Source organism: Nymphaea colorata, chromosome 5, assembly GCF_008831285.2.
Source record: "Nymphaea colorata isolate Beijing-Zhang1983 chromosome 5, ASM883128v2, whole genome shotgun sequence".
In the NCBI taxonomy this organism is placed as follows: Eukaryota; Viridiplantae; Streptophyta; class Magnoliopsida; order Nymphaeales; family Nymphaeaceae; genus Nymphaea; species Nymphaea colorata.
Window position 1 is genome coordinate 1,366,120 of NC_045142.1, and position 26,598 is coordinate 1,392,717.

Genomic DNA, 26,598 nt, shown 5'->3' on the forward strand with positions numbered 1-26,598 from the left:
CTAAAAGATGTTTGAAAGATCATAATATGGAACGTGATAGTTGTTCATGATAATGTTTTGTGGTTGTTTAGTCTCAGATGGGATGACGAACTGCAAGTTTTGAAAGCCACGGTCTTGGATGTGATTAAATGTTTACAGAAGATTTCTGTTTTTTCTGCATCTGTCTACTGCAATTAATTAAGATCTCCCCGCTTTTGGAAATATTTTATTAATCTAATGCTTTTCAGAAACAAAAAATTCGTACTTAGCAGCCAGAAAGAAGATAATGGACCAATTATTGTAAAGTAGTTCAAGAAAGAAGCTCCGGAGAAGCACTGGCTCACATGTAACATCATTATTGTCGTGGCTTCTGTGATTGTTGCTGCAATGCTTTGAATAATTCCATAAACTCAGTTAGATTTTGCAATTATGTATACTGGACAAAAACTAGCGTACGTGCTCAGCAATTATTGTTTCATCATACGATCAATTATCAAATGATGTTTCATTCTGCATTCTCCCCAAAATTAAAAACTAAAAGATTCTGAAAACAATTGGACGCGAGCAACCAGCACTCTGCATGCATGTTCTTATCAGGACACATAAAATGAAGACCACAAAAATCTTGGGACTCATTGATGGGTTACATGAATGGAGCATAGGAAGTGAATGGCTGGGAGCTGCAGAGCTCCAGCCATGGCAGGATTGAAGACTTTCTCTTCCACATTGATCATAGGGGGACATTTCAAGCCACATTTTAAGACACCATAACAGAAAACCATGAGGAGTTCTTCTCGAGAAGAAAGCAAACTCTCAGGGTTCCCTCTGATTCTGATACTGAAACGGTTTTAGAAAAACTAATTGGAAACTTGGCACATAAAGTGATCTCGCTTAAAGGACGTCCTTTATTTGACAGACTGTATAAACTGCTGCTGAAAAGGGCTTCCATTATTTGACAGACTGTGAAAGTCAAGTGGCTGGATTCACCATCCACTCTTTTTGTGTGACAAGTTAGTGTTAGGAACGAGGTCCTTTCTCTGTTTCTCCCCCACTCTGATGACACCAAGAGAAAAAAGCGATGAAGAAGACAAAAGGATTTTACGTGGTTCAGAGATAAAAAGTTCTCCTTCATCCACGACCGCACAAAGTTTTTCACTATCACCGAAAGATCAAGAATACAAGAAAATAAACTGAAAGCCCTTACAAAAGTAGGTGTTGGTAGTTAGATCATAATTAACAACACAAATTTGGTGATGAGGCAGTTTCATTATTTTCAATGTCTTTCTAGAAAACTGTGCAGGTGTCTCGCTTGGGAGCTTGCCCAATGGGCTTGAAGCTTCTATGAACCTTTTGAACTCGATATCCTGGAACCAGTGATCGTCATCCAGCACAGGTGTGAGTGAATTGAGGGACGTAGTTGGCGTGTGCCCTTTGATTTCATCTGATCTGGTCTGTGTAGCAGCAGCAGGCTGAAACTCGTCTTATGCGGAAGCGGAAGCGGAAGAAGATGATGAAGAACACGACAGATTGGGGGGGTTGGGGACTGAGTGACGTGACAAGGCGAAGGCCCCTGCAACACAAGTGGGCGATCGATCATGGCTGCCATATGTGCATGTAGAGTGGGTGGGGGAGTAAGGACGGAGAAGGATTTTGGCGTCACATTGCTTGGTGCTCCGGCCAACATGTGGTCAACCAGCTTCTCCTCTTTGCATACCAATTTGGCGTCTTCTCGTGGAAGACTCCACTTGGGGAAAGTTCCCCCTCCCATCGTCGTACGGTTTGGACGTGAACAAAGAGCCTGTTTCACCACTTGGCCTCTCTCTCTCTCTCTCTCTCTCTCTCTCTCTCTCTCTCTATATATATATATATATATATATATATATATATATATATATATATATATATATATATATATATATATAGAGAGAGAGAGAGAGAGAGAGAGAGGGAGAGAGACATGGACGAGTCCAAATCCACCATATGTTGAATGGAAAAACACCAAAAAGAACCATTGCTAAAAAGCACAGTCATAAACTTTCATTAATGTTTATTTGATAAATTTCTAATTTTTAACCACATCCAGCAACACTCCACTCCACATATAGTAGATTGAAACACCCTTCTACCATTATTGCACCATGAATTGTTGTTAATGTTTATATGGTGACTGTTAGAGAGAGAGAGAGAGAGTGTACTGAAAATAGTAAACCCAGTAGAATGAAGAGGGAGGAAGGTCTTTGTTCACGTCCATTTTGGTCAGGCCCCATTTTTTGCTTTGCTAAAGAGCGTACTTGTAACTTTTTTTGCCGTTCTGGTCTTTCCCAAAAACAAAAAAGTACGTACAATTTGTTTTTAACCAATAAATCTAATGGCTTTTATCTTCCAGGATAATTGACTTTCCACACCACACATCGAATATAGTTCTCACCGACGAAAAGAACCTGAAGTGTTCTAATACCTTCGTTTTCGAATCAATGATGATTCAATTGTGTTTTTCAATAGCAAAAATGGTTGTTTGGAATGATGGGAGATTGTTCAGAAAAGCATGGTATGAAGGCATATATAACACCGTGAGTTTTTTTTCTCTGCATAACTGACCGAAATCAACAAAAAAGGAGTTTTGTCTGAAAATCTTCATAAACATGTTTTTATGGCGTCCACACGAAATTGCATAAGATCTTAGAATCAATGTTCTGAACTTCTTTGCTATGAGTAAACACTATTCCAATGTTGGAAATTATGATTTAATGAAGATCTTGTTCTATGTAATGCAACTGATCCTCTTCCAAATAAACACTGTTTAATATCGAATGTCGTTAAGGGCCTTTTGTGCTATTAAAAGTACTCCTTTTTTGTTGAAAAGCCAGCTCTTCATGGTGCTTAGACCTGATTAACAACTCGTTTGAGAGCTCTTTCTGGTTTTCAAATAGCATTGCTCACGGAGGAAAAGGATAGATTCATGATCACTACTATTTTCTTGTTGGAAAGCGGTGAACGCACCTGTGCAAGAACATCTGCAGTGCATTCCTCATTGGCCGTAACAACCCAGTCTCAGACAATGCCTAAGATGGTTAGTGTAAGTGTTCCTTTATACTGTCTACTGTCATATTCACTGGCTGATACTTTAATGCTACTCTGCGATTTTCTTTTTACCCAAGGAAGCTGACACAGAGAGAGATTTAGTGGAACTCTTAGCAGTATAAGGCACCGAAGATAGGAGCCTCCACCCTTTTCTTGCACTTAATGAAATCAAATTCTCAAAAGTTTTTGAGAAATGAACCATATGAAATATTGTACTATCCCAACTTATAGACTTACCCGTAATTTATGGAAGCCCCATACACCGACAAAAATTACATATTTTTGAGAATGAGAGAGGAAGGAGTTAAACTTTGGCAAAGAAGACGACCACAAGGAATAGTGAAACAAATGTAGCCAGAGACATTTAAAAACATTATGAAGCAATGAGCAAGTGAGCACTATAAGTGTTATTGCTAGTATATTTGCAAAGAATGTTAGGTAGTTAACAGACAATATAATATAACAACAGCAGGAAACATAGTGAAATTATTTATACAGGTTAAACAACAAGATGTGACTTTCACAAGTCTTTGTCAGTAGCAACTTTCTACCGGGAGATACACCAGAAAGTTTAAGACTTGTGTCTCGACAAAAAATAGGATTTCTTTGCAAATGTTAATTAGATTTAAATCACAGTGTTCATGTTATGGATGCGTCAAGCGTCTGTCATAGCGGCATTGCATACCTCTTAGATCATGTGTCACACATGTATGACATATAAGCCTCCACGATGGGCTGCTGTGGGAAATTTAACAAATGTTTTTATGTGTGTTTGTGTGCATGAGTTTGTGTGTACTAACAAGTAAATGAATAGCTAATTTGGTGTTTCACATTGCTATGTTAAACGCCAGGAATTTGATCTGCAGTTCCCACAGTTCATTGTTCACTGTCTTTGAGTTTAATGAAAGGAATCACAGCTGAATCTTGTTGAAAGCAGTTGTGCACTTCTAGCTGCGGCTTACAGAAGGATCATGCCCATGAAAATTAAACTGACTGCCCACATGGTACTCACAAACCAGCTTCACCATGCCAATGCCTCTAAGTCCTCTGCACCACCTTACTGAAAAATTGAATGTAAGTCTAAAATAGACTAAAATCTGATCAGATTGGACTGGGGCAGCTTAAAGTCACTCCACTTGCAGTTGAAGATTGGCGACACCATTGACCTCACATTGCCTCAATGCCTGCTTCACTTAAAATCGAGGCCTTGTGATTCTTGTATGATATTTCTCAAAGTTGGACTGTCATCAACTGCGAGTAGATAACTACCATGTATTATACGTAAGGCCAGTTCTGTCACCTTTGACTTGAATCGTCCATTTCGTTTCATATCAGTAGCTAACCCATCCATTACAGACAGACAAAGTCAACCTCCCTCTTTGCTTTCAGTGTTTAGGCCCAGAGATTATTTTACAATCGATTGGTCCCATGTTATCATTTATAGAAGTTACATCTTCTTTCAATAAATTTTTTGTAAATTTCTTAACGGTTTCTAGTTCATCGAAACCAATCTGAAAATACCTAATTACAGCTAATTATGTGAATTTTTTCAAGAAAAATTTTGATTCAGAAAATCAGTTGTGACAATATCACTTACGTATTACCACGATTAAGATATCTAACGCACCATGTGGATTACAGGTTTTAAGCAAAAGAACAAAAAGGCAGCTGATATTCCATTGTCAGGAACAAGGGAGCTTACAATGAGCAAAGCATTGAATTCTCACGAGCTTTTATCAAGATAGTGAGACTGAAAGAACCAGATTATGGACTTATGACTTCGGGCTAGGAAATAATCCAAAAAAATGATGAAAATTCTCTGAACAAAAGAAAGAATACTGAAAATACAAGGAGCCGCGCAAATTCCTGGTTCCCTTCAGCCAATCGAAAGAGATAGAGAGAGCTTCTGGCGGTCTCCATCCCGTCCTTCTCCTCGAAGTTTCTCTCTGAGAAAAAGCCCTCGCGCTCCTCTCCCGCAGGCGAAGCCCGTCGAGAGTCGTCGCCATGGCCCCTAAGAAGAAGGCGAGCGATGACTTTCTCAGTTCCTCTAACGCTGATTTTTTTTTTTTCTTTTGCCCCGAATTATGAGATGTAATCGTCCGCCGATGTAGTAGGAGACGGAGAAGGAAGGCTAAACTAATTTTTTACCATTTCCTTCCTCGTTGCTGGCAGGTGAACAGATACGATCCTGATTGGGAGAAGCAGTGATACGGGGGCGGGATCTTCGCGGAGGGGAGCGAGGAGATGGAGGTGGACGTGGTTAAGAAAATCGAAAAGGGAAAGGTGCTCAGTGGCGTTGAAAAGGCAGGGCTCCTCTCCAAGGCGGAGGACCTCGGCCTCACCCTCTCCTCCATCGAGAAGCTCCGGTTCCTCTCCAAGGCAGAGGAGCTCGGCCTGGTCGAGAGGGCCGCCGCCTTCTCCCCTGCCGCCCTCGCCTCCGTTTCACTCCCTCTCGCCGTCGCCATCCCCGATGACTCCTTCGCTCTCGTCGCCCTCCAGACCACGCTCGCGGCCCTGCTGGGCGCCGGCGCCGCCGGCTTGTTCGTCGGGTCGGTTGTGCTCGGTGGCCTTCAGGAGTCGGATTAGCCGACTCGGCGTTGGAAGGGTGAGGCAATGGGAAAGTCCACGACTCCACACGGATGGTGTTGCCGACTCGAGACGGCACGGCTGATAAGGGTCGTGTCTTTCGTTCACAAGTCCGGCTCCGTGTCGAGAACCCGTTACTGTGGGAGGTGAAAGTTTGTACATTTTACAAGGACTGAATTGTTTAATTAGAAACGAAGGAGACGAAAAAAAATGGGGTGCTTGCTTGAAACGGATTCCCTCTCTCTTTGGCCAACCTCAGGTGAATGTCGGCGTGAGGTTGGGACCCTCCAAGCGCCACAAGAATTAGTTTGTCTTCGTAGTTTGTCTTCGTCAAAGGAAATTGATTCCAACTAACAATTGCACTCAGATTTTGTTCAAGTGCTTTCAGTATGAAACTGGTTGTTTTCTAGTTCCAACATACAGCCTAATTGGCGTCAACATTTTTGCGGTACTTTGGTCACTGCAATGCTCAAGACTTGTACCTTGGCTACAAGCCAGGCTGAATCCAAACTCGTCAAAGATCACACGCAATCCAATTGCTTCCACAAAAAGAAGCGAAGGCCTAACTGAGTCTTAATCCCAATCAAGGTACCAGCATAACGATCCGACGTTAAGGAACTATAGTTGATTCATTAAAACACATTAAACATTAACTCAACAAAGAAAGAACCATCAAGAATGTATTAACTTCACTGTCTTGAAACAAGAGATCATCCCAGTGATTCTCTGTTTACGACCAGATGTCAATCACAGCCATAATATTTTCTTGCATACGCATGCCAAGCATTTGTTGCAGCAAAATTCATCTACCTCTTGGCAAAGTTTCAGTGGCCAACTGCTATGCTTAATGGTTTAAGCTGCTGCAGCTTCTGTCATTTCCTCTTCTTGAACAACCGGGTAGTATTTGTAATGTAGATCACCTACGTCATCTCCTGAGAGCTTCCTCCAGCCGTCGCGCCCAACGTAATAAACTGAAAGGAAGAATGGTAAAAAGGAAATTAAGCAGCCAAAGTAACGTTGGGTGATTGAGACCATAAACCATTCGTGCTCTCTAGAAATTTCGATAATACCTCGACAATTTGCATTTTTAAAAAAACTGGTATATGAAAAATGTGACGACAATATCTTAATACGTTGATGATGTTTTTGCAAAATTTCCAGAAAATATATTCTTTGATACATTTTATGCGCTGCTTTCTATTTTCCTTTATTACACTCAGAAAATTTTTACGAGCTTTCTAAATATTTTTTGCAACAAAAATGCTAAAAAAAATTGTCCTGTTTTTCTTCTTGCTCTTCATATTTCTCAATGCACAGCTCCAGAGATATTCTCAAAATCATTGAAAAAAAAAACTCATCCTGGAATTGTTCATTACAAACACCCGGAATATATATATATATATATATATATATATATATATATATATATATATATATATATAGAGAGAGAGAGAGAGAGAGAGAGCCAACCGCTAGCAACCCCTCCACTAGCACCATCTCGGAATGTTGCATGATAAATTGCCCGGCGTGCAAGTTCAGCAGCCTCCTCAATTGATAAATCCCAACGATAACTGGCAGATGATATCAAGAAATTAGCATGAGCACAAAAGCTTGCTTCTCTGTTCACAATAGCAGGAAAGTCTACTCACCCACTGTCCAAAACACCATATGCATATGGTGAACCTGATCCAACTGAGAAACGTGTCCCTTTAAGTCTTCCACCTTCGCTATCAACATAATATAAACCAGGGCCCTGAAATGCATATGACAAGCACATAAATTGATATATAGCATACTAAAATATAGATCTACATACCCAAAAAAAAAAAAGGCAAGTCAAAATACCGCTTCATCCCATCCAGCAATCATTGTACCAACGGACAGGCCCATTCCACGATAAGAATAAAGAATATTTGCGAGCAATTTAGAAGCGCCAGTAACTGAAATCCTCCGCTTGTTTGCCAGCTCATGCAAACGGCACTGAAAATGAATGGCAAATGACAAATAGTAAAAGAAGCAGAAACATCGTGGTATTGTCATAGCTTAGCAGATACCAGTAAAAAAACTAGCACTCATAAACCACACCATGTGATGGATAAAGCTTACCTTGATGCCCAAATTCCTGTGCCAAAATTGGCAATCAGCTGCTCCACCAGCCATTGTGCCAAGCATATATGGATTGATCTCAATGATTTTCTTGACAGATTGTGAAGCTGAAATGAGCAGAAGAAAATATTGGACATGCCCAGATCCAAAAAAGTCTAACTACATGGATGACGGTAAAAGAACATGATAGATGCAAACTGTACAGTGTACATGCAACACTAAAATTATGAAGGAAGCTGTTTTTAGAGCACGGCAATCCACCTTCCGCAAAGAATTCATGAAGCAGCATCTCACTACGCTTTCCCGAAACAAAATCCAAGAAAAAAGTATACTAATATATGAAATAATATCCCCGCCATACACCTCCTAAAAAATGAGCAGCCCATGAAAAATCACACTTTTACAAGGCAGCAGCACCTTCGTCATTATACGAACCATGTATTTACAGTCATATATCTTTCACTATATCTTTCACAGAGAAGCAGCAGCTTAAACACCACTGACCACCCCCACGCAGCAAGCTTTTGGGAAAAGGAGAAATGAATCTTTGTCTATTTATTTAACAATATTTGTAAGTCAGATATTTTGATCTACATATAGAAAACAACAGAACGTATTCGATTAGATTTTTGGATATAGAGATCACAACGGTTGAATTAGTTTTCATACAAAATACCTGCACATATAAGTTTCAGGGGACATAGTGCACTTGAGTACACAACATTTTTTGTCCATCTACCTAACATAATTAGGTGGTAAACTATACATTGATTATCGATACACTTTCCTTTTTCACAGGAAAGTAAAGGGATATTCCTCATGGGGTTTGCACAAAGATGGTGAGACCCTTGACTACAATAGCATAACCAGATGTTCCAGATGACTTGCAATAACCTATACCTGTTAAAAGAAACATTAGGTTTATTATTGCCACAATATGAATATTTTAATCTGTATCTACAAATACACCCTACAGACACAGACAAACAGGCAATCACTCTTGTTTTAGAAATTTCTGTGTTGTGTTTTTCACCTGTACGTATGTGACAAATGACTGCTTGCTCAAGCTCAAAGATAGGCCTGAGCTTGAGTCAAAATCTTACACTTTGTTAAACTGACAAACAAGGCAAACCAATCTACATTTACTTAGTTACCAATTTGACTAGATATTCTTGCAGTAAGCATGTGCAATTCCCAAAACTATGTCATCTACAATTTTCAGATACACATGTTCAGAATTTTCACGTGCCAAAATGGTCAACTTTATACTTACGAAAACCACATGCAGTACGAGATGTTCAGGAAGGAGCACAGATCTATTTAGGATATCCACACCAAATTTTCAGGTCCCAATAACTTGTTATTCAGCACTTCTGATACCTACTTGAAGATCCCCAAGATGTTGTCCGATATTATAATTTATATCTTTTTTGCATTTTTTTTTTCAAACTTCATCATGTAATAAGAAAATGTGGGTGCTCAATGAAGATCATTCCTATACAGCCCAACACAATAGAGGTTCATGTTTCAGATTTGGCTCAATAAATAACATTATCCACACCTTTCTGGTTGACCTTATGGAAGAGCTAGATAAAGGCTAAATACCAGGCTATCCAACTATTAGCACGTTGAATATTTTTGTCTAGTTTACTGCTGGTCAAAAACACATTTAGCCTCATCAACTGCTACCAAAGGTTATTAACGTTTGCCAACCACATACTTGCTAGGTTGTCAACTAGACCCAGAGAAAAACATTAAAGGCTGTAAGCAGAACACACGGTTTTGCAGGCCCTCTTTGGCTTGCTTACATCATCTTTTTGTTTTTAGTTACAACATCCAAAAAGCGTCTTCAGTAAAAGGAGCCCCAAAACCAAACATGATTATTGATATATTCTTGTTGAAATACAACAGCAATTATTTCATGTTACATGAGCTAGTTTATTAGATTGCTCAGATGTTCAATGTCCCGATATGAGGTCTTAACTCTTAAGGAATATGAGGTCTTAACTCTTAAGGAACTTCACTTGAAATTGGTTCCCCCTATGACGTCTTAAGTCTTAAGGAAGTTCACTCGAAATTGCTTTCCATTATAGCCACAGATTCTTATGGAACATCCCTTGAAATTGGTTCCTATGATAGGCACAAAAAACACGTTTTTTAAAACAAAAAAAAAAAAGCGGAAAAAACATGATCCATAAAATTGCTGTTTAAAACTTAAAAGGACGAATTTTTTGAAAAAAAAACTTTGAAAACGAAAAAATGCTAAAAAACACATTTTTAATGCTTTTTTCGTGTGTTTTCCTTTTTTTCATTTTTTAACGCCAAACAGTTTTTTTCATGTTCTATTTTTATTTATTACAAATCAACTTATTTTTTTATGTTTGTATTATTAGTTTCTCACTTATTTGATTTTTTTCTCATTTTTAGTTTTTTTTTTATTTTTCAAAATTTACTATATTTTTCCCTTTTTGCCAAGCTCACCGTATTATACCCAAGAAAAACTTCTCTGTTTAAAACTCTGAAATGTTATTTGTGACTATAGTTCCTATCACAATCGCACATATTGTCCTAAATCCTAAGCCCAAGGAGGTTTTTCTTGAAAGTTTTCTTAAAGCTTTTGAAATCTCAGAAATTCAATAAATATAGAAAACATATAGGATAATAGAAAATTCATGAAAATACGAGTTATCTACTATTTTCTTGCAATGACACTGACAAACACTTGCAGATTTTTTCTAAAAAGTGCAAAAGAAAGAAAACAATAAAAAGGTACCCATTCCAAATATACGAATATTTTAGAACAAAATGAAAATATTATGAAACTAACGCGATACTATTATAATATTTATTTTGGTGGGATATTTTGAAGCATAGCAATGCTTTATAAATAAGATTGGTTAGATTTAAAATACAGAAAATTATTGCGATGCATTCAAAATTTCAAGAATATTTGTGGTTAAAGTTACCATGCCAAGTCAGCACTACAGTAGATATGGCAGGACAGTTCATAGGCAATCAGACCTTTGTCAGACGCAGCTAATAATATGTCCCAAATTCCACCAACATACTCTATGATCTTATTCAGTTTCTAGTTGTTGTAATTTCCTATTTCCAGAATCCTAATTGATAAATGAAGTTTACTTTTGACTTGGATTTAATGGGCAATGCTTATAAATCATGAAAAATTAGGGTTGTTTACTAATACTCAGCTCAGTTTTGTCGCTCTTAAAATTTCAATTGCAATAGTATCTACGCGTCATTACTAGTTTAAATTTTAGAGTAGGAACTCTAACTTAAACATTCGTACACAAATCGCCAGAGCATTTTCACTTTTTTCAGACAACACATGCTGTCATTCATGTCCTTGTGGTCTAGTCCTATAAATCCTACACACTTTCATATCAAATATGTGATGACTAATATCTCATGTTGCTGTAAATTTGAGATAGCATATTGTATTGAACTAACAGCATTATTGTATTTCAGAATCTCAGATAGTTCAAATGTGTACAACTTCATGCCAAAACTACCAAATTAGTGTGACTTAACCACCCTAATGACAACCTTAAAGTTATAACCCTTTCACCTGATGCTAGCATAAAATCAAGTCAATTTTCCAATAGTTATGAGTTCTATAGTTGCCACATGTCAGAAACAAGTAATGGGAGTGTTGTATGCAACACCCTAAAGACCCAATTTATTTGCTATTTGGCGGTCTCTTTGAACCATTGACAAACATTATTTAAGTGCAAATTCCAAAAAGTGGTTCTGAACCACTTCATAAACATGGAATCTAATAGAACATCATTACCACATGTTCGAAGACAGTGTTTAGCAGTACATCCTGTATGCAGATCCTGGAAGGACATACACTCGTAAAAGAACTTGATTTTTGCATAAACCTACAGATCAAAGAATGCTTGAGCTTTCTACGCTATTAGTAGCAACTCCATGGTAGGTCAGAAAACAAGTAAAAAGCACTAAAGTAGGTACTTTTTTATCACAGCAGAAGCACGAATTATACTAGGCCTGATGAATTGCATGATCACAACCAGATAAGTTAACAAATTTTAACATTGTTAAAATTTAACGATGAACATAAAACCACTACGTTCGTTAACAAGAAAGTCGAGACAAGTAGTTGCTATTAGTGTAAACTGTTAAAAAGAACAGGAACCTTACATATATACGCTCCCATGCTAGCGCGAGAATCAGCAGCAACCATAACTCCATCTTTGAATATAAATGCTAGTGTCGTTGTCCCTTTTGCAGGCTTCACCATCTGAACTGCCTTTTTCTGAAAATCATCAAACTGCACAAGGGAAATGGCTTCAGAACATCTTTCAGTGCAAAAGACAATGCGCTATGATTGAACATACAAGCAAAAATCACGAACGTAAAGAAAGGAAACGGCATGAGTTAAATAGGAGAACAGGATGGAGGCTCGACTCACATTTGTAACATTGGGGAATTCGAACGATGCAACTAGCGAAAGTTCTTTAAATTCAGCGTCAACACCTTGATGCGGAGCAAATGACTCAAGACCACTTGTATCAAGCTTCATGATTAAACCTGTAACACAATGAAAGAGGAAAAAGGATAAATTAACTTGCAAAGGAACTAAGACGTGTTCGTTTTTATGTTCCACAAAGGTATTATCTATACCATTTACCAATACAGCCACTTTCTAGAAGCCGCAGATACTTGTTCAAAAACATGGGAACCATAGAACACCTAAATAGCCAATGAAGCCCCCAAAATTAAACTTCTCAGTAAGCAAGATCAATTTTTAATTCTCGAAAGGAAACATTCAAACTGGGAGCAAAAATGGTTCCTTCCCGCATGAGAAACTTCGGATATTTTCTCCAGCAATTAACAATTACCCAAAATTCGAAACGAGACACCAAAAAAATTTGGGAACAGTATGACAGTAGATGTTGCGAGGAAGGTATCCTTGAAAAACAAGGATAAAACAATCCGCTGGATCTCGGATCCGAAAACCCAAAAACAACAAAAAGAGTAGAAAGCAACAACGAAAGAAGAAAATAACCAAGAAAACCTGAAAATGAACAAAAAACTTCTAATCAATAGCGCAAAAATGGGAAACAAATAACCTCGATGAAGAATCAGAAAATGGCGGAAGATCCCTCAAACGACAAAGACTCCCGCTCTCTCTCTCTCCCCCTCCCTCGAACGAGAGAGGAAGAGACGGAAGACTTGTTCTTCAGTTTCTTGGCGAGAGAGACGACTTGGGGAGCAAGAGGGTGAGAGGGCGATAGAGACGACGAGGGGAGGAAGAGATTCAGAGGGCGAGATGGATGATGAGGGGCGCAGGAGAGTTAGAGGGCCAGATAGACGAGGGGAGCAGGAGAGGGAGAGAGAGACGACGAGGGAGAGAGACGGCTACCTGCGAGACAAATGATCAGGGGAGAACGCAGCAGCGGCGGCAGCGGCAGGAGGGAGACTCGCGATGCGAGCGTGCTCCCCAAGTCATCTCTCTCGCCAAGAAACTGAAGAACAAGTCTTCTGTCTCTTCCTCTCTCGTTCGTGCAGCAAATCCGTGTGGGGAACACTGATTTCGGCAACGACTCCCGATTCTGAACATTTCTTGTGGCTTGCCCTGTTACCGAAGGTCAGGAAATTGTCAACCTCTCTCTGGGCACCAACAAACTGAGGCTGCATTGTTTCTCTGCGAACAGATCTGCAAGGTTTCTCTGTCGCAAGGTTAGTCTTTAAACATCTTCGGTGAAGATTTTAGGGTTTTTTTGTTTTTCTGGATTCGGCAATTGCATATCAGGTTTCTCTGTTCCAACAAACGATGTATTGAGTGAGGGACACCTTTTTTCTATTTCGTTTTTGTTAAACTTCTTCGTATGTTTGCAACCCTATCCCCAAAGCTAATACTTCAGCAATTTTTATTGGATATGAAGAAGTCAATTGCTTTCTTCCATTCATTTGAATATTATTCATTTAGTAATTGCAAAATGTAGCAACTAATTCTTATATATCTGCTAATACCATTGGATTTTTCTGTCGTCAATGTCATTAGTTACTGATTTCTAGTTCAGCAATTGCTATGCCCTTATGCTTGTTCATTGAAAAATCTGTTTGTTGATAAGAAAATCTGAACATTTGTTATGTTCGTTCTGTTAGCATAAATAGTAAAAAGACAAACTTCATGTTATACCACCCAAAGAAAAATCTGTTTGTTGATAGGAATCGTTCTGTTAGCATAATATGCCCTTGTTTGTTGATAGGAATCGTTCTATTAGCATAATATGCCCTTGTTAGCATACTACTTTCTCCTCTTCAATGGTGGAGCTACATATGAGCTGCCTACACCAGCCTGTCAATCTTCCTCAAACATTTGCTCGGTTACGTATATGAGTGCCCTTTTAGATATGAAAATTTGTGAATGCAGTAGTTTTTAAAATTTTTTTCTAACTCTGCAACTGTTCCCCTCCCACTACCTGCAAAGCTTCCATCTATATACCTTCCTAGAACCAGCAGACTATTAGCACTCTTTTGTCAAAATCCTTTCTCCTCTTTGACGGTAGGTGCAAACTAATTGAATCGTAAAAAGGATCTAGTCGTTGGGAGTCCCATTCAAAGTATGATTTTGCATTTGATGAAGATCTAACCTTGTTTTTCTTTTAGCAGACATTCTACTGTTTTTGAGTTTTGGAAGTCGCAGTCTATTAATGGTAGTGCAGAATATGCAATGCTTTCACTAAAGAAAGAAGTCTGAACAGAGAAAGACTAAAGCGGAGTAAAGTCCGTTGGATGCTATAGGAATACTGATCACAGAAAGAGAAAGGCAGAGAGAGAAGGGAAATAATTGAGGGTCAAAGGGACGGAGGCTTGAACTCCTAATTGCAGAGCTTTCACTTATTATGCTAATAACAAGACAATATTCATGTTATGCAGGAATGGAAGCAAGGAATAAGAACTCACCAGAAGACAAAAAAAAAAGGGAAAAAGAGCATATTTTATGAAGAATGAGTACAAGATATTTTGTTTTCAAAATTAAGAACCTGAAACTTTCATTTCAATCCACTTTAAGGAGGAATTATGTCCATTCTTTCTTCAATCAAAATTCTTTCTCGAAACATGTCTTGCAATATTCATTCAATTTATGTGGTGGGATTTTTTGTTCTCTCTCTCTCTCTCTCTCTCTCTCTCTCTCTCTCTCTCTCTCTCTCTGTGTGTGTGTGTGTGCGCGCGCGCAAAAAGACAATGATTGTCAATGATAAGGCAAAGATGGGCTGGTCAATTGCTTGGCTGATAGATTGATTACTTAAAAGTTAAAACCCCAAAATTTAAGTAACATGGGTCTGCCACTGCCTTTTCATTGGTTGTTTCATGTTAGATTTCGGCTTGAGTACTTTGCCCACTGTGGTTTCTTCTTCATTAGGCAATACTCCATCTAGGTTCAACAAGTCATTGTCCTTCTTTTCGGTCTCCAAGCTTGCAGTAGCATGTTCACCATGGTCTGTGATGGCCTTCTCATTGGATGTGTTATTTTCTGTTTCAGCTTGAGTATTGCCAGTGTGATTTCTTCGTCATTGGGCGACACTACTGATCTCAGCTAAGTTCAACAAATGAATGCCTTTCTTTTATTTTTCCAAGCTTGCAGTAGTTTGTTTATCATATTCAGCAACGGCCTTTTCACCTGTTTTTTCATGTTCTTGCAGCCGTACGTCTTTTTATATTTGTATCTATTAGATTAGTTTCATTTTCCTTGACCTGTCAAACAAAAACGTGGCTGCTGCTGTATACTAAAACCAGGTCCTTTTGTGTTAGTGTTTAACTGTTTTTGAATACGGGTAGCATTCTTCATTTAGAAGGTAAACTGTTTGTTTATGTCAATGTTGTAAAAAGCGTATTGTAAGAAGTATCAGTCTGGCTTTAAGATACGCCGTATCATAAAATATCGTAACCGTATCATTTTTTTTAATAAATCAGAAAAAATAGGGAAAAATTTAAAAAAAAATCATAAAAAATCAGTAAAAATCAAGAATAATATGTTCTTCATAAAAACACATAGATTCATAAGTCATAAGGTCTATAAGTTTATGAGATATATAGTCCTTGGAAACTATCGTCCAATACAAAGTAACAAATAGAAAAAGAAGAAGAAGACGAACAGTTAAATGATAAGTGACCCAATCAAAAGAATTAGCAACAAACATCCGAACTCCCATCGACTGAGAAATCTAAAAATTTAAAGCATTTCCATAAAAGATATTATAAACTTTGACCGTTCCATTCGTATTCGTTTATTGCCACCATATAGCCTCCTAAACGCCCAACAAGTTGACATACACGATGAACATGTTTTCCTTTACGTACCAAAGTTACGTAAAGACTCTTAACACAAACCAAAAAATTTAATAATAATAATCTTGATCTTTCAGAAAACTAAAAAAAAAAAGTCAATGAAAACTATTTCGTAATTGAGCATGCAAAGCCATGAAACGCTATTCAAAGAAAGAAGTAACGATAATTTAACAACACAATAATAAATAGACCTTCAGAAAGGGAAAAGGATAATCACAGAACTAACAAAAAAATAATAACCACAAGAATAATCACAACAACAATAAGGATAACAGCAACGACAGAAGGAATAACAACAGCAACAACAATAACGATAATAACAACAACCTAAACATCGCTCCATCAGACAAAGAGAAAAATAACAGCAAGTTCACCAACACGCCAAGCAAAAGACAGTGAAACCAGGAAAACACGATCGTCCACTTCCGAACCCAAAAAAGCAGAAAAACAAATTCATATCATAACATATCAAAACATATTATGAAATTACGAAATTTTGGACGTATAAAAAAGCCCCTTCCAAAGAATTCGCACAGACAAAAAGCAAAAATCAAAGAGAAACACAAGAAAACCTATTTCTCTGTGAGAACCATCAAACCAAAACATTCAGAAGAAGCGAGAATCTAATCAATAAGCTAGAAGATCTCTCTGATTAGAAAAAAAGTTACCCAAATTACCGTATCAGCCTCTGGTGAAGGTCCTCTACTCAGAACAACACTCTGAATCGCGAACCAGAACGAAATCAGAACAACACACAGAATCGCGAAACAGGACGAACAAAAAGCCCGGGAGAGGGCAGAGAGAACCAGAAGGCAAATGGAGAGCGAAAAAAAGGTTCTGGAGAGGCGGACGCGAAAGTTTCATCAATTACCGTTCATTGCGGACTCGGCGCCGGAACAACCGGATCCTTTTAATCAAATCGCATGAATCGCCAATACTTCGCGTCCCGGGTCCTGGCTGGGCCCCACTCGCCAAACTGAACCGCCTCTGGGCGCCGTAGGTCAGCTTAATGTGCCGAACCTTGGCTCCTTTTTTCAAAACGAGTCTACTTTCGGGCTCATGACGTAGTATTAGAGACATTATTTCAAGTCGGAAAAATGAAACATGTGCTTGTCCTCTATGTCACCTGAATGCGGGGTATCGGTGCAGGTGCTGGTGCGGGTGCCGGTGCGGCACATCTCAAAAAAAATTAGGTGCGGCGGTACGGTGAAGATATTTTATTAATATTAATATTAATATTATTATTATTATTAATTTTTCATAGAAATTGAATAACACAATTAAAATTATATATTTTTATGATAGTGGAAAAAAATCAAAAAAGAAATAGTTGAAAAAAAAGCAAACAGATCGTTTTATGAAAGTCATCATTCTTTAATCATGTATCGTTTTTTTTGAAAGAGAAAAGAAAACATATAATATATCTATAGATGTATTAAATTAAATGCAACGGTCGACGAAAATTTGATTTTGTGGATTTTTAATTTGGTTTCATCCCGAAATCAGATCTAGTTCCAAACAATACACCCAGAAACTTTGTTTGAATTTGGTTTCGACTCGAAACTTGATCCAACTCCCCTAGGTGCGGTTTGGGTGCGCCTCATCATCGGGTGCAGATTGGGTGCGCACCCGAACCCGCACCCGCAACGCTGCGGGTGCGAGCTCCTGGGAAACGCACCCAGGTGACTAAGCTTGTCGTATAAATTTGTAGTGATATGTTAAGAAAGAAATAAGTTATATTGAGCAACTTAATTTTGGTTCTTCGTGTTACAACACTTGAGATCTCAAAGAGCATCAAAATAAAAGTTGCACTGTTGTGGTAAGAGAGCGCTTCGCTTGTGAACCGCAGTCTTGGCTTTTGTATCTATTGTGTTCATGAGGATTTATCGAATTTCTTCGATTGTCTGAACAATCTCATAATCTTTTTTTTCTGCCTGTGAGGATGATCTGGTGGCGCAGGCCAATGGGTTATGACTCGAATCTCATGAATCATGATCATCACTCCTTCTATATGTCAAATTAGATGAAAGGTGCAATGCATTTAACCACTGCTTCCATTTGGATCCAATAAGCAATTTCTTCCCCTTCAACTTTCAGAGGTAAACAAAACCATATTTCATTATTCTGATTTCAAAATAATTTGACCGGTTTGTGGGTGTTTTTCTAAACTTTTCGGACATCAAGTTTGTATACCAGAGAAGATGGTTGAAGAGTTCACAATTGGGCAACGTATGTGGGTCAGAATTCGTTAGGGCTGCTTCATGAGAGTGGAATTGTGAAATTTTATAATTGAAATTTTCTTTTTTTTTTTATGAAATAGGAATTGTACTATCAAACAAAAAAAAAAATTGATTCCCAAATTATAGGCTCATTTTATCATAGGGGTAGTAGAATTATTAGAATTTTTTCATCTTCCTTTAGCGCACATATCATTATGGTTTTACTTCATCAATTCAAATTTTAATTTTTATTCTATCAAACACATCAGTTTCAAATTGGAAAGCAAAATGCTAGACTATCAAACACAAATGAAAACTAGAGCTCAAAGTTTAATTCCAAGTCCAATTTGATGTGGAATTTTGTTCTGAAATTAAAAATTTAAGTTCACAAATTGTCGCAGCAAAACTGAATTTTCAGAAAAAAGAAAACACTTCGAGTTATAATTACAAAAAAAAGCCACTTTTAATATGACGATTTTGACCATCTTGAACAAACCGCCCCAGATTTCTTATCAGTTTTGGCTCTTTCTACTTCTCTTATGTTCATGGATGATTCCAAAATGAGTTACTAGCTTATATATATACACATATATATATATATATATATATATGTATGTGGACGTACCCACATAGGAAGTTACCATATAAATTGCGCTTATTTAAAACAGACGTTCCCCGATCAGGCTTAACTGGCACCTATAGCCTTTCATTTTCAGGTAATGAAGAAGCTTCAAGATGGAGAAGCCGCCTCTGTCATACTGTTCCCAACATTTAACTTGTAGTTTTGCACCGTCAAGTTGCATAACGAACCAGCTTCTCGTAATGGCACAAACACCTCAAACAATTCAAAACTCACTTAGAGAATCAAATTCATTTTTTCTGGTTCCATTGAAAATTCCAACAAAAAAAGCTCACACGAGGGGTATGAGTCCCACTAAAAGAAAAAAAAAAATTGTCATCTTAAATGTGTTTCACATTGTTGATTAAAATTTCACCTTTTGATGGATGTTTGGTGAGAGGAATATTGTGTTTTTAGAACACATTCTTCAAACATATGATTCAAAAACAACATTTTCTTGTTACAGCAAACAGGATGTGATTATACAAGTTCTTAAATCCAACAGAAGAATCTCGGACATAATCACATCATATCCCCTCTTGTTTTTTTCTTTTAATAGTACATTTCGCATCACTCAAATCATGGTGGTCGCCAACTTGACTGTTCACCGGCTGCAATTTCTGCCCTTGAGGAGGTAACGTCGATTCACCTCAAATGATTCTGAAATTGTTATTTCTTAACAAAATAAGTTTTTCTTCTTTTTTTTTTCCCTCAAAACGAAGTGCAAGAAAACTTCTTTTCTTTTTGTCCTGCCCCTGACAAGCTGTTGACACATTTGAGAGATGCCTGATTCCCATCCACCTTTGTTGTTTCTGTTTGAAGCATAGGTTGTCAAAACAGCCGCGGGTAAGGTTCCTGTTCTGCTTCATGGAGGAATTAGGCGTGGGACAGACGTATTCAAAGCCTTAGCTCTTGGTGTCCAAGCTATTCTGGTCATCTCTCTGTTTCTCTCTGTATACACATGCTCAACGAGGTTGCCTGTTTCCAAATACCAATTTTATTTGCTTTCATATTTTCAAAAAACATACCAGGAACATGGAGTAATATTTTTAAATTTTCATTCCCGAAATAGAATCATAAAGGGTGGCACAGCCTTGGTCATAACCTGGTTTTCTAAGATGTGCTTGTGTATGGTTTCATTTTTACTGCTAATCTTGCCAAAGAATTTACCACCAAGGGGAAACCTCTACGCTTTGCAGTTGAAGGGATTCTGCAATTCATTTTTGGCACAGGTGGAAATCTAACAGCAGATGCATCACAAGGATGCTGATACGGTTTCCAATGTCTTGGCTTATAATCCATTTTATAGGCACTCATCCTCGCTGTGAAGTTTGAAAATTTCCCCAGTGAATTGTTCATTCACGTCGTTATGGTGCTTGTTCTGTATGATGACGTATATAGGCGTAAGAATCATCTCAGAAAATAAACTTTTATCTCCATTCTGGACAGATAGGAAGGCCGGTTGTGTTTGGCTTGGCAGCAAAAGGAGAAGAGGGATTAAGAAAAGTGATTGAAATTTTGAAGTCGGAACTTGAGCTCTCCATGGCCCTCAATGGTTGCTGATCTACGGAGGGCATAACTCGGGCTCATGTCCAAACACTTCGTGACAGGTTAAGATCCATGCTGCAGCACTCGAAAACGTTCAACATTGTCTGATGACTGATCATGTCTGGTTCGTGTTACTAAATAATTTTTGTATGTTGTACAACTCTTCTTAACTTGTTTATGTTCTTTTCTAGATTGGTTTTTCAGAAATGTTAGAAAACTTAAATCTTCACAATGTTGAAGATCCCAATCAAAACAGCAAAATCAATATTTCCGATCGCCGACTAAGAAATAACCCACCTCACCGTCAATGTTCTCAGGAACATTGATGTTTTGAATTGTTCTAATTCAGATCGCAACAACAAGATGTGACTTTCACAAGTCTTTGTGAGTAGCAACTTTCTACCGGGAGATACAACAGAAAGTTAAGGATTTGTGTCTCGACAAACATAGAATTTCTTTGCAAATGTTAATTAGATTTAAATCACAGTGTTCATGTTATGGATGTGTCAAGCGTCTGTCATAGCGCCATTGCTTACCCCTTAGATCATGTGTCACACATGTATGACATATAAGCCTCCACGATGGGCTGCTGTGGGAAATGTTTTTGTGTGTGTGTGTGTGCATATGTGCATGTGTTTGTGTGGATTAACAAGTAAATGAATAGCTAATGTGGTGTTTCACATTGCTATGTTAAACTTCAGGAATTTGATCTGCAGTTCCCACAGTTCATTGTTCACTATCTTTGAGTTTAATGAAAGGAATCACAGCTGAATCTTGTTGAAAGCAGTTGTGCACTTGTAGCTTCCGCTTACAGAAGGACCATGCCCATGAGAATTAAACTGTGACTGGCCACATGGAACTGACAACCAGCTTCACCGTGCCAATGGCTTTGAGTCCTCTGCACCACCTTACTGAAAAACTGAATACAAGTCTAAAATAGACTAAAATCTGATCAGATTGGACTGGAGCAGCTTAAGGTCACTCCACTTGCAGTTGAAGATTGGCGACACCATTGACCTCACTTTGCCTTAATGCCTGCTTCACTTAAAATCGAGGCCTTGTGATTCTTGTATGATATTTCTCAAAGCTGGATTTGTCATTAACCGCGAGTAGATGCCTACCATGTATTCGTAAGGCCAGTTTTGTCACCTTTCACTTGAATCGTCCATTTCGCTTCATATCAGTAGCTACCCCATCCATTACAGACAGATGAAGTCAACCTCCCTGTTTGCTTTCAGTTATAATATTTATTGACCGTCCTGTGTTTGGGCCCAAAGATTATTTTACAACCGATTGGTCCCATGTTATCATTTATAGAAGTTATATCTTCTTTCAATAATTTTTTTGTAAATTTCTTAACGGCTTCTAGTTCATCGAAACCAATCTGAAAATACCGAATTGCAGCTAATTATGTGAAATTTTTCAAGAAAATTTTGATTCAGAAATCAGTTGTGACAATATCACTTACGTATTACCACCATTAAGATATCTAACGCACCATGTGGATTCCAGGTTTTAAGCAAAAAAAAGGCAGCTGATATTCCGTTGTCAAGAACAAGGGTGCATACAATGAGCAAAGCATTGAACTCTTACGAGCTTTTATCAAGATAGTGAAACTGCAAGATCCAGATTATGGACTTATGACTTGGGGCTGGCAAATTATCCGAAAAAAATGATGAAAATTCTCTGCAAAGAAAGAATACTGAAAATACAGCAACAAACAAGACTGAAAATACAACAACAACCAAGATGGAATGGCAGGAAAGACCACACGAAAATGAAGGGACAGAATGGGCAGGCAGATCAACACTTGGGCAGATCCAACGGTGGAGGAAGGAGCTTTTGGTTGGGTAGAGGCCCATCTAACACCACCCAGGCCATCTCCAAGCCCCAGCTCAGATGTACCTCAATGTGACAATGCATGAACCATACTCCTGCTCCAGCATAATCAGTTCACAGTCAGCAAAATTCAAAATCAAGTTCTATATTTCTCGGCGGAAAGCCCAGTAGTCCTATAACTAAAAGGAAGTCACTGCATGGTGAAGATGATAATCTCTTAATTATTAGAGAAGGACAGGTGTCTTGATTATCATCTGATCTGGATGTTCTACCTTCTTTCAGTTGCATGTTTTTTCTTTTCTCTGCGTATGTGTGTGCACGCGTGTGTGTGAGAGAGAGAGAATCTGTAAACAATATTACAATAATTTATACAATTTTTAACTGATCGGAACAACCAAAATACCCTAATTAATTGTAACTTTTTCCTGAAAATAGAAGAAATTAAACGAAAAAGAGGAAGCTTTGGCAAATTTAGCTTGAAAAGTGAAAGAGGTTTGACAAAGTTTCAGACCTCAGTTTTTCAGTTGAAGGTCAGTCATAACAATTAATTGGATAGCTGTAAAATTTAGTTCAATGTTTCAAAAGAAATAAAATTAGACTTCTTATTTTAAAGTGTGGACTTTTGAAGCAACTGACCTGCTGGAATTTTCAATTTTAATTTCCTTAAATAAAAGCAAAATGACGTCCACTAACCTGGATTATCTGCAAGAAACCTGATTGCAACCCAACCGCCACTTGGAACAGAGACTGTGTTCCTCTCCACAGGATCAACCAAATTGAAATTTGCCGGATCTTTGATCGGATCATAGTTGCCAAAGCCTTGTCCCACCACAAAGAAATTGAAGCCATGGAGATGAAGGGGATGAGCCTCTGCGCCGAGAATGCTGGTGTCTTGCATCACCAACTCAACACTGGTGTTGAATCTCAGTACCGCCACCTTGGTGCCATTGATGACCTTGGTATTGTTAGGCGGAGTCCCGGTATAATTGAAAGGAATGAGAGGCATGCTAGGAAAATCATATGTATAGATTCCGGCAGACTGGCTGGAGAAGTGGGCTTGGAGCAGTGCAGTTGCAGGAAGAGCAAACGAGATATTATTCACACTAGCTGAAAACTTAGTCCCATTTGGTCCTTGACATGTCTGGTTTTTCGGACAAGGTGAGCTACCAAGGCCCACAGTGAAGAAGAAGCGTCTGTCGACACTGCGGGGAACGTTCGCGGGGAACCGAGAATTTGCTAAGCTTCGGAACTTACTGCTGAAATTTGCAGCAAAAGTGGTGTCATTAAGAGCAGGAAGAGTAGGCATTGTGATTGGGAGGTTGTTGAAGAGGGCACTGTTGGATTGGCCTTGCTTAGTCTTGTATTGAAGGATGCCGACTGTGGTGGAATTGTCAAAGGTTCCCAGGCCTGTCACGTAGGGTCTAGCTGCCATGAGGAATGTGGTGCAGGGGCCGTATGGCTTGGCTTGGAGGAGGACGTTGGTGGTTTGACCAGGAGTTATGAGCAGCACATCTGTTTGGAAAGGCTTCACATACACAGCATCAGCTTCTACCACGGTGAGAGTGTGGTTTGCTATGCTGAAGAAGAGATCATCATTGAGAGCAGCGTTGATTATGCGAAGGAGATATGTTTTTCCCGGGCTCACTCTCAGCTTGAAGGTGTCTGCAGCAAGCTGACATCATTAGCCATTGAACTCATGTACTCTTACTGCCTTGGCTACTGATAAGTGAACTTAATTCGTTAGCCCATCGAAAGTATGCATCTGATTTAATGGCAATAGATTGGTTTACTTCAAACTTATAGGTGGTCCCTTTTGAAACAGCAGTCAAAGATTTGTCATCAATTTTGTCTCAATTTAAACGAATTTCCTATTGGTAAATAAAAAGGAAACAGAGCTTTGAGTTTCATTTTACCTTTAGAAGAGCAATTGTAGAGGAATCCTGGCAAACCATTGATGGTGTATGAATCGGAAACATTGGGACCCCCACCTGTCTGCAGAGCTTGGCGAATAACGGCCTCAGTGTCGTTGTTCCACCATTCTCCTACATTTTGCAATTTTATACAACTCATGGCTTGTCAATGAAACATTTCAGAAGCTTCATTCGAAGCAAAGAACCAAAACGAGAGGTGAAGATAAAAAGGAACTTGGATGACAAAACCAGGGCACAGTAAATCTGCATCTTTTTGGATGAAGCTATGATCAGTTGATCATTCTCGGAACATAAGAGAGAGAGGGAGAGAGGGATGCTGTACCAAACAGAACGGGGACTTCCTTGTGGGGTTTGGGGAAGGGGTAAGGGACGCCACGCTTGGGGAGGATGATGATGGGGCCATGGACGGTGGCCCTGATCCAGGAGATGTGGGCGTGGTAGAAGAGGGTTCCCCTCTGCCCTGTGACGGTGAAGTTGTAGGTGTAGCTCTGCCCGCTTTGAATTGGGCACTGCGTTATGTAGGCAGGTCCATCTGCCCACCCGCTCCGCAGCTGCCGGATCCCATGCCTGCATTCCCAATCAATTCATTTCGGACCTTTTCTTCCAAAATAGAACTACATAAACATTAACTATGTTGCTTCCTTTTAAAATGAATCATCAACGAAATGTGATTAGCACAAAAAACCAGTCACTTGGCTAGAAAAAATTTCATTCTTCATTAATCAAAACTTCATTCTTTCATTAATCAAAACTTCATGCTTTCATTAATCAAATGTACATATACACAGATACATGTAGTATACATGTATGTATGTAGTGTACATTTATATGTATGTATGCATGTATGTCTTGACATATATATAAATATTTATTTGTTCAATTAAGATCACAAAAGTGTTGGGCGGAAATTTTGGTAGTTTAACTGTCAATGGTCCTCCAATTTACGTGGCACATTACCCTTTCCATACAAGGCGCTTCATTTTACATGCTTCATATATGCACAGCTTTCTATTATGGTATGACATATATATACTTACCAATGAATGGTTATATTGTTGGTGACATGGTTCACCACCTTCACAATGACCCTGTCCCCTTCCCTTGCCACGATCCTGGGGCCTGGGTATTGCCCATTCACCGTGATTATTGGCTTTGTCACGCACAGTCTCGTCACATTCTTCATCCTTATCTGAATTATTGAAAGGGAGATGATTAATACGTAGGTGGTAAATGAAAGCACAGATTAAGACGATTGATTGAATCAAATATTTTATTAGATGCACAATCGATCATGCACTAAAGTGTCATCGTCCATGGAGTTGTGAGTCACCCAACATGGGATCAGAAAGACCAGGTAGATCTCCGGTCGCCGGTGCAGTTTCTCCGTTTAGTGAAAGAAAATTGTGCCAAGGTGCAGCACAAATGAGATCAAAGTTGGGACAGAGTTGGCTTACATTGAATTTGTAGTGCCTTGTTATGGGAGCGTCTTGTGCATGGGCAAGCTCAAGCCCCGTGAACGAGCACAAGGCACTGAGAACCACGAGGAAGACGACGGCAGCCATGACTATGGAGGCAAGCCGATCGATGAAGTACTTGAATTCCTTCGCTGAGTTGGTGAGGTACTTCGTGGACTGTGTGTGCTTTATATAAGGCAGCAGAAGACGGGCAAAAAGATGATTGTTTGGTGAGTTGGTGGCGGTGTTCGTATTGATCCTATTTCTTCATGAAGTACGTTGAAATTGTTTCTCATGTCACTTCAATTTTCTTTGTTTTAAAGAATTCACTAACTAGATATGTAGTCTTCATTCTGGACCTTCTGCCCAAGTTGAACTTTAGAGTGCAATTTAAGTGTCCAGGATGATATACATAAATGTATCATGTGTTCGGGTCAGGCATGAAAAAGGGAAAAGTTTTTAGTTTCCTTATTTTGCCTTTATGGATAGGACCGTTCCTATCTTTTCATCCAATCCAAACTGTTAGAGCCTCAACATGAAATCAATTACGTCCCAATTTGTGCATATAGACTTTATGGACTGCCATTTTCTTGTATGGGAGACTTGAAATTATTCTACTACTTATATGTATGGAAGCTCAACACTACATACATAAATGTGTAAGTGATGATAAAAGGTGATCTACATGATCCAAGAACCATAGAGAACAACAATAATAATTAATTAATTGTTGAAGGAAGAAGTTGTCGCGGTACGGCTAAGGATGTGCAAATGGAGCCCCAGAATAGTCCACTCCTTGAAGGCATTTCCTAACTCCGGGGCCAAAGTGTCCATTCTTCATCACTAAGAAAGAGATGCCCAAGACATGGGCAGATGGCCCAACATAACTAAACAAA

The 26,598-nt window shown here is 38.7% G+C and overlaps 2 protein-coding genes and 1 pseudogene across 5 annotated transcripts; 1 reads left to right on the forward strand and 2 right to left on the reverse strand.

Annotated features, from left to right (window-relative positions):
• Nucleotides 1-1,574: 1,574 nt before the first annotated feature.
• On the forward strand, nucleotides 1,575-6,105 carry LOC116254359 (uncharacterized; annotated as a pseudogene).
• A 151-nt stretch (nucleotides 6,106-6,256) lies between these two features.
• LOC116254217 (proteasome subunit beta type-5-like) lies at nucleotides 6,257-16,968 on the reverse strand. 4 transcript variants are annotated; one of them, XM_031629435.2, is made up of 9 exons: nucleotides 16,770-16,968; nucleotides 13,160-13,372; nucleotides 12,206-12,324; nucleotides 11,935-12,064; nucleotides 7,753-7,859; nucleotides 7,492-7,626; nucleotides 7,296-7,399; nucleotides 7,117-7,217; nucleotides 6,257-6,617 (listed from the first exon to the last, which is right to left on the reverse strand). In XM_031629435.2, the coding sequence occupies exons 3-9, from the start codon at nucleotides 12,314-12,316 to the stop codon at nucleotides 6,499-6,501; spliced, it is 807 nt and encodes a 268-aa protein (XP_031485295.1). In that variant the 5' UTR covers nucleotides 12,317-12,324; nucleotides 13,160-13,372; nucleotides 16,770-16,968; the 3' UTR covers nucleotides 6,257-6,498. The 4 variants fall into 4 exon arrangements, with proteins under 4 accessions (XP_031485295.1, XP_031485294.1, XP_031485293.1 ...); XM_031629434.2 differs by lacking the exon at nucleotides 13,160-13,372 and having other exon boundaries at nucleotides 16,761-16,968; XM_031629433.2 differs by lacking the exon at nucleotides 13,160-13,372 and having other exon boundaries at nucleotides 16,770-16,967.
• A 5,023-nt stretch (nucleotides 16,969-21,991) lies between these two features.
• Nucleotides 21,992-25,837, reverse strand: LOC116253854 (laccase-17-like). The gene is made up of 6 exons (XM_031628817.2): nucleotides 25,703-25,837; nucleotides 25,286-25,437; nucleotides 24,571-24,815; nucleotides 24,231-24,359; nucleotides 23,011-23,979; nucleotides 21,992-22,412 (listed from the first exon to the last, which is right to left on the reverse strand). Exons 1-6 carry the CDS (start codon nucleotides 25,808-25,810, stop codon nucleotides 22,282-22,284), a joined length of 1,734 nt encoding a protein of 577 aa, XP_031484677.1. The 5' UTR covers nucleotides 25,811-25,837; the 3' UTR covers nucleotides 21,992-22,281.
• Between the last annotated feature and the right edge of the window lie 761 nt (nucleotides 25,838-26,598).

Coding starts and splice junctions, on each gene's coding strand:
- LOC116254217 (XM_031629435.2), bottom strand. CDS start 12,316: ATGAAGCTTGATACAAGTGGTCTTGAGTCATTTGCTCCGCATCAAGGT. Junction 12,065..12,205: donor AATTCCCCAATGTTACAAAT/GTGAGTCGAGCC, acceptor TCCCTTGTGCAG/TTTGATGATTTTCAGAAAAA. Junction 7,400..7,491: donor TTGCTGGATGGGATGAAGCG/GTATTTTGACTT, acceptor TATGCATTTCAG/GGCCCTGGTTTATATTATGT.
- LOC116253854 (XM_031628817.2), bottom strand. CDS start 25,810: ATGGCTGCCGTCGTCTTCCTCGTGGTTCTCAGTGCCTTGTGCTCGTTC. Junction 24,816..25,285: donor AACAATATAACCATTCATTG/GTAAGTATATAT, acceptor TTGGGAATGCAG/GCATGGGATCCGGCAGCTGC. Junction 24,360..24,570: donor GGAAGTCCCCGTTCTGTTTG/GTACAGCATCCC, acceptor TGCAAAATGTAG/GAGAATGGTGGAACAACGAC.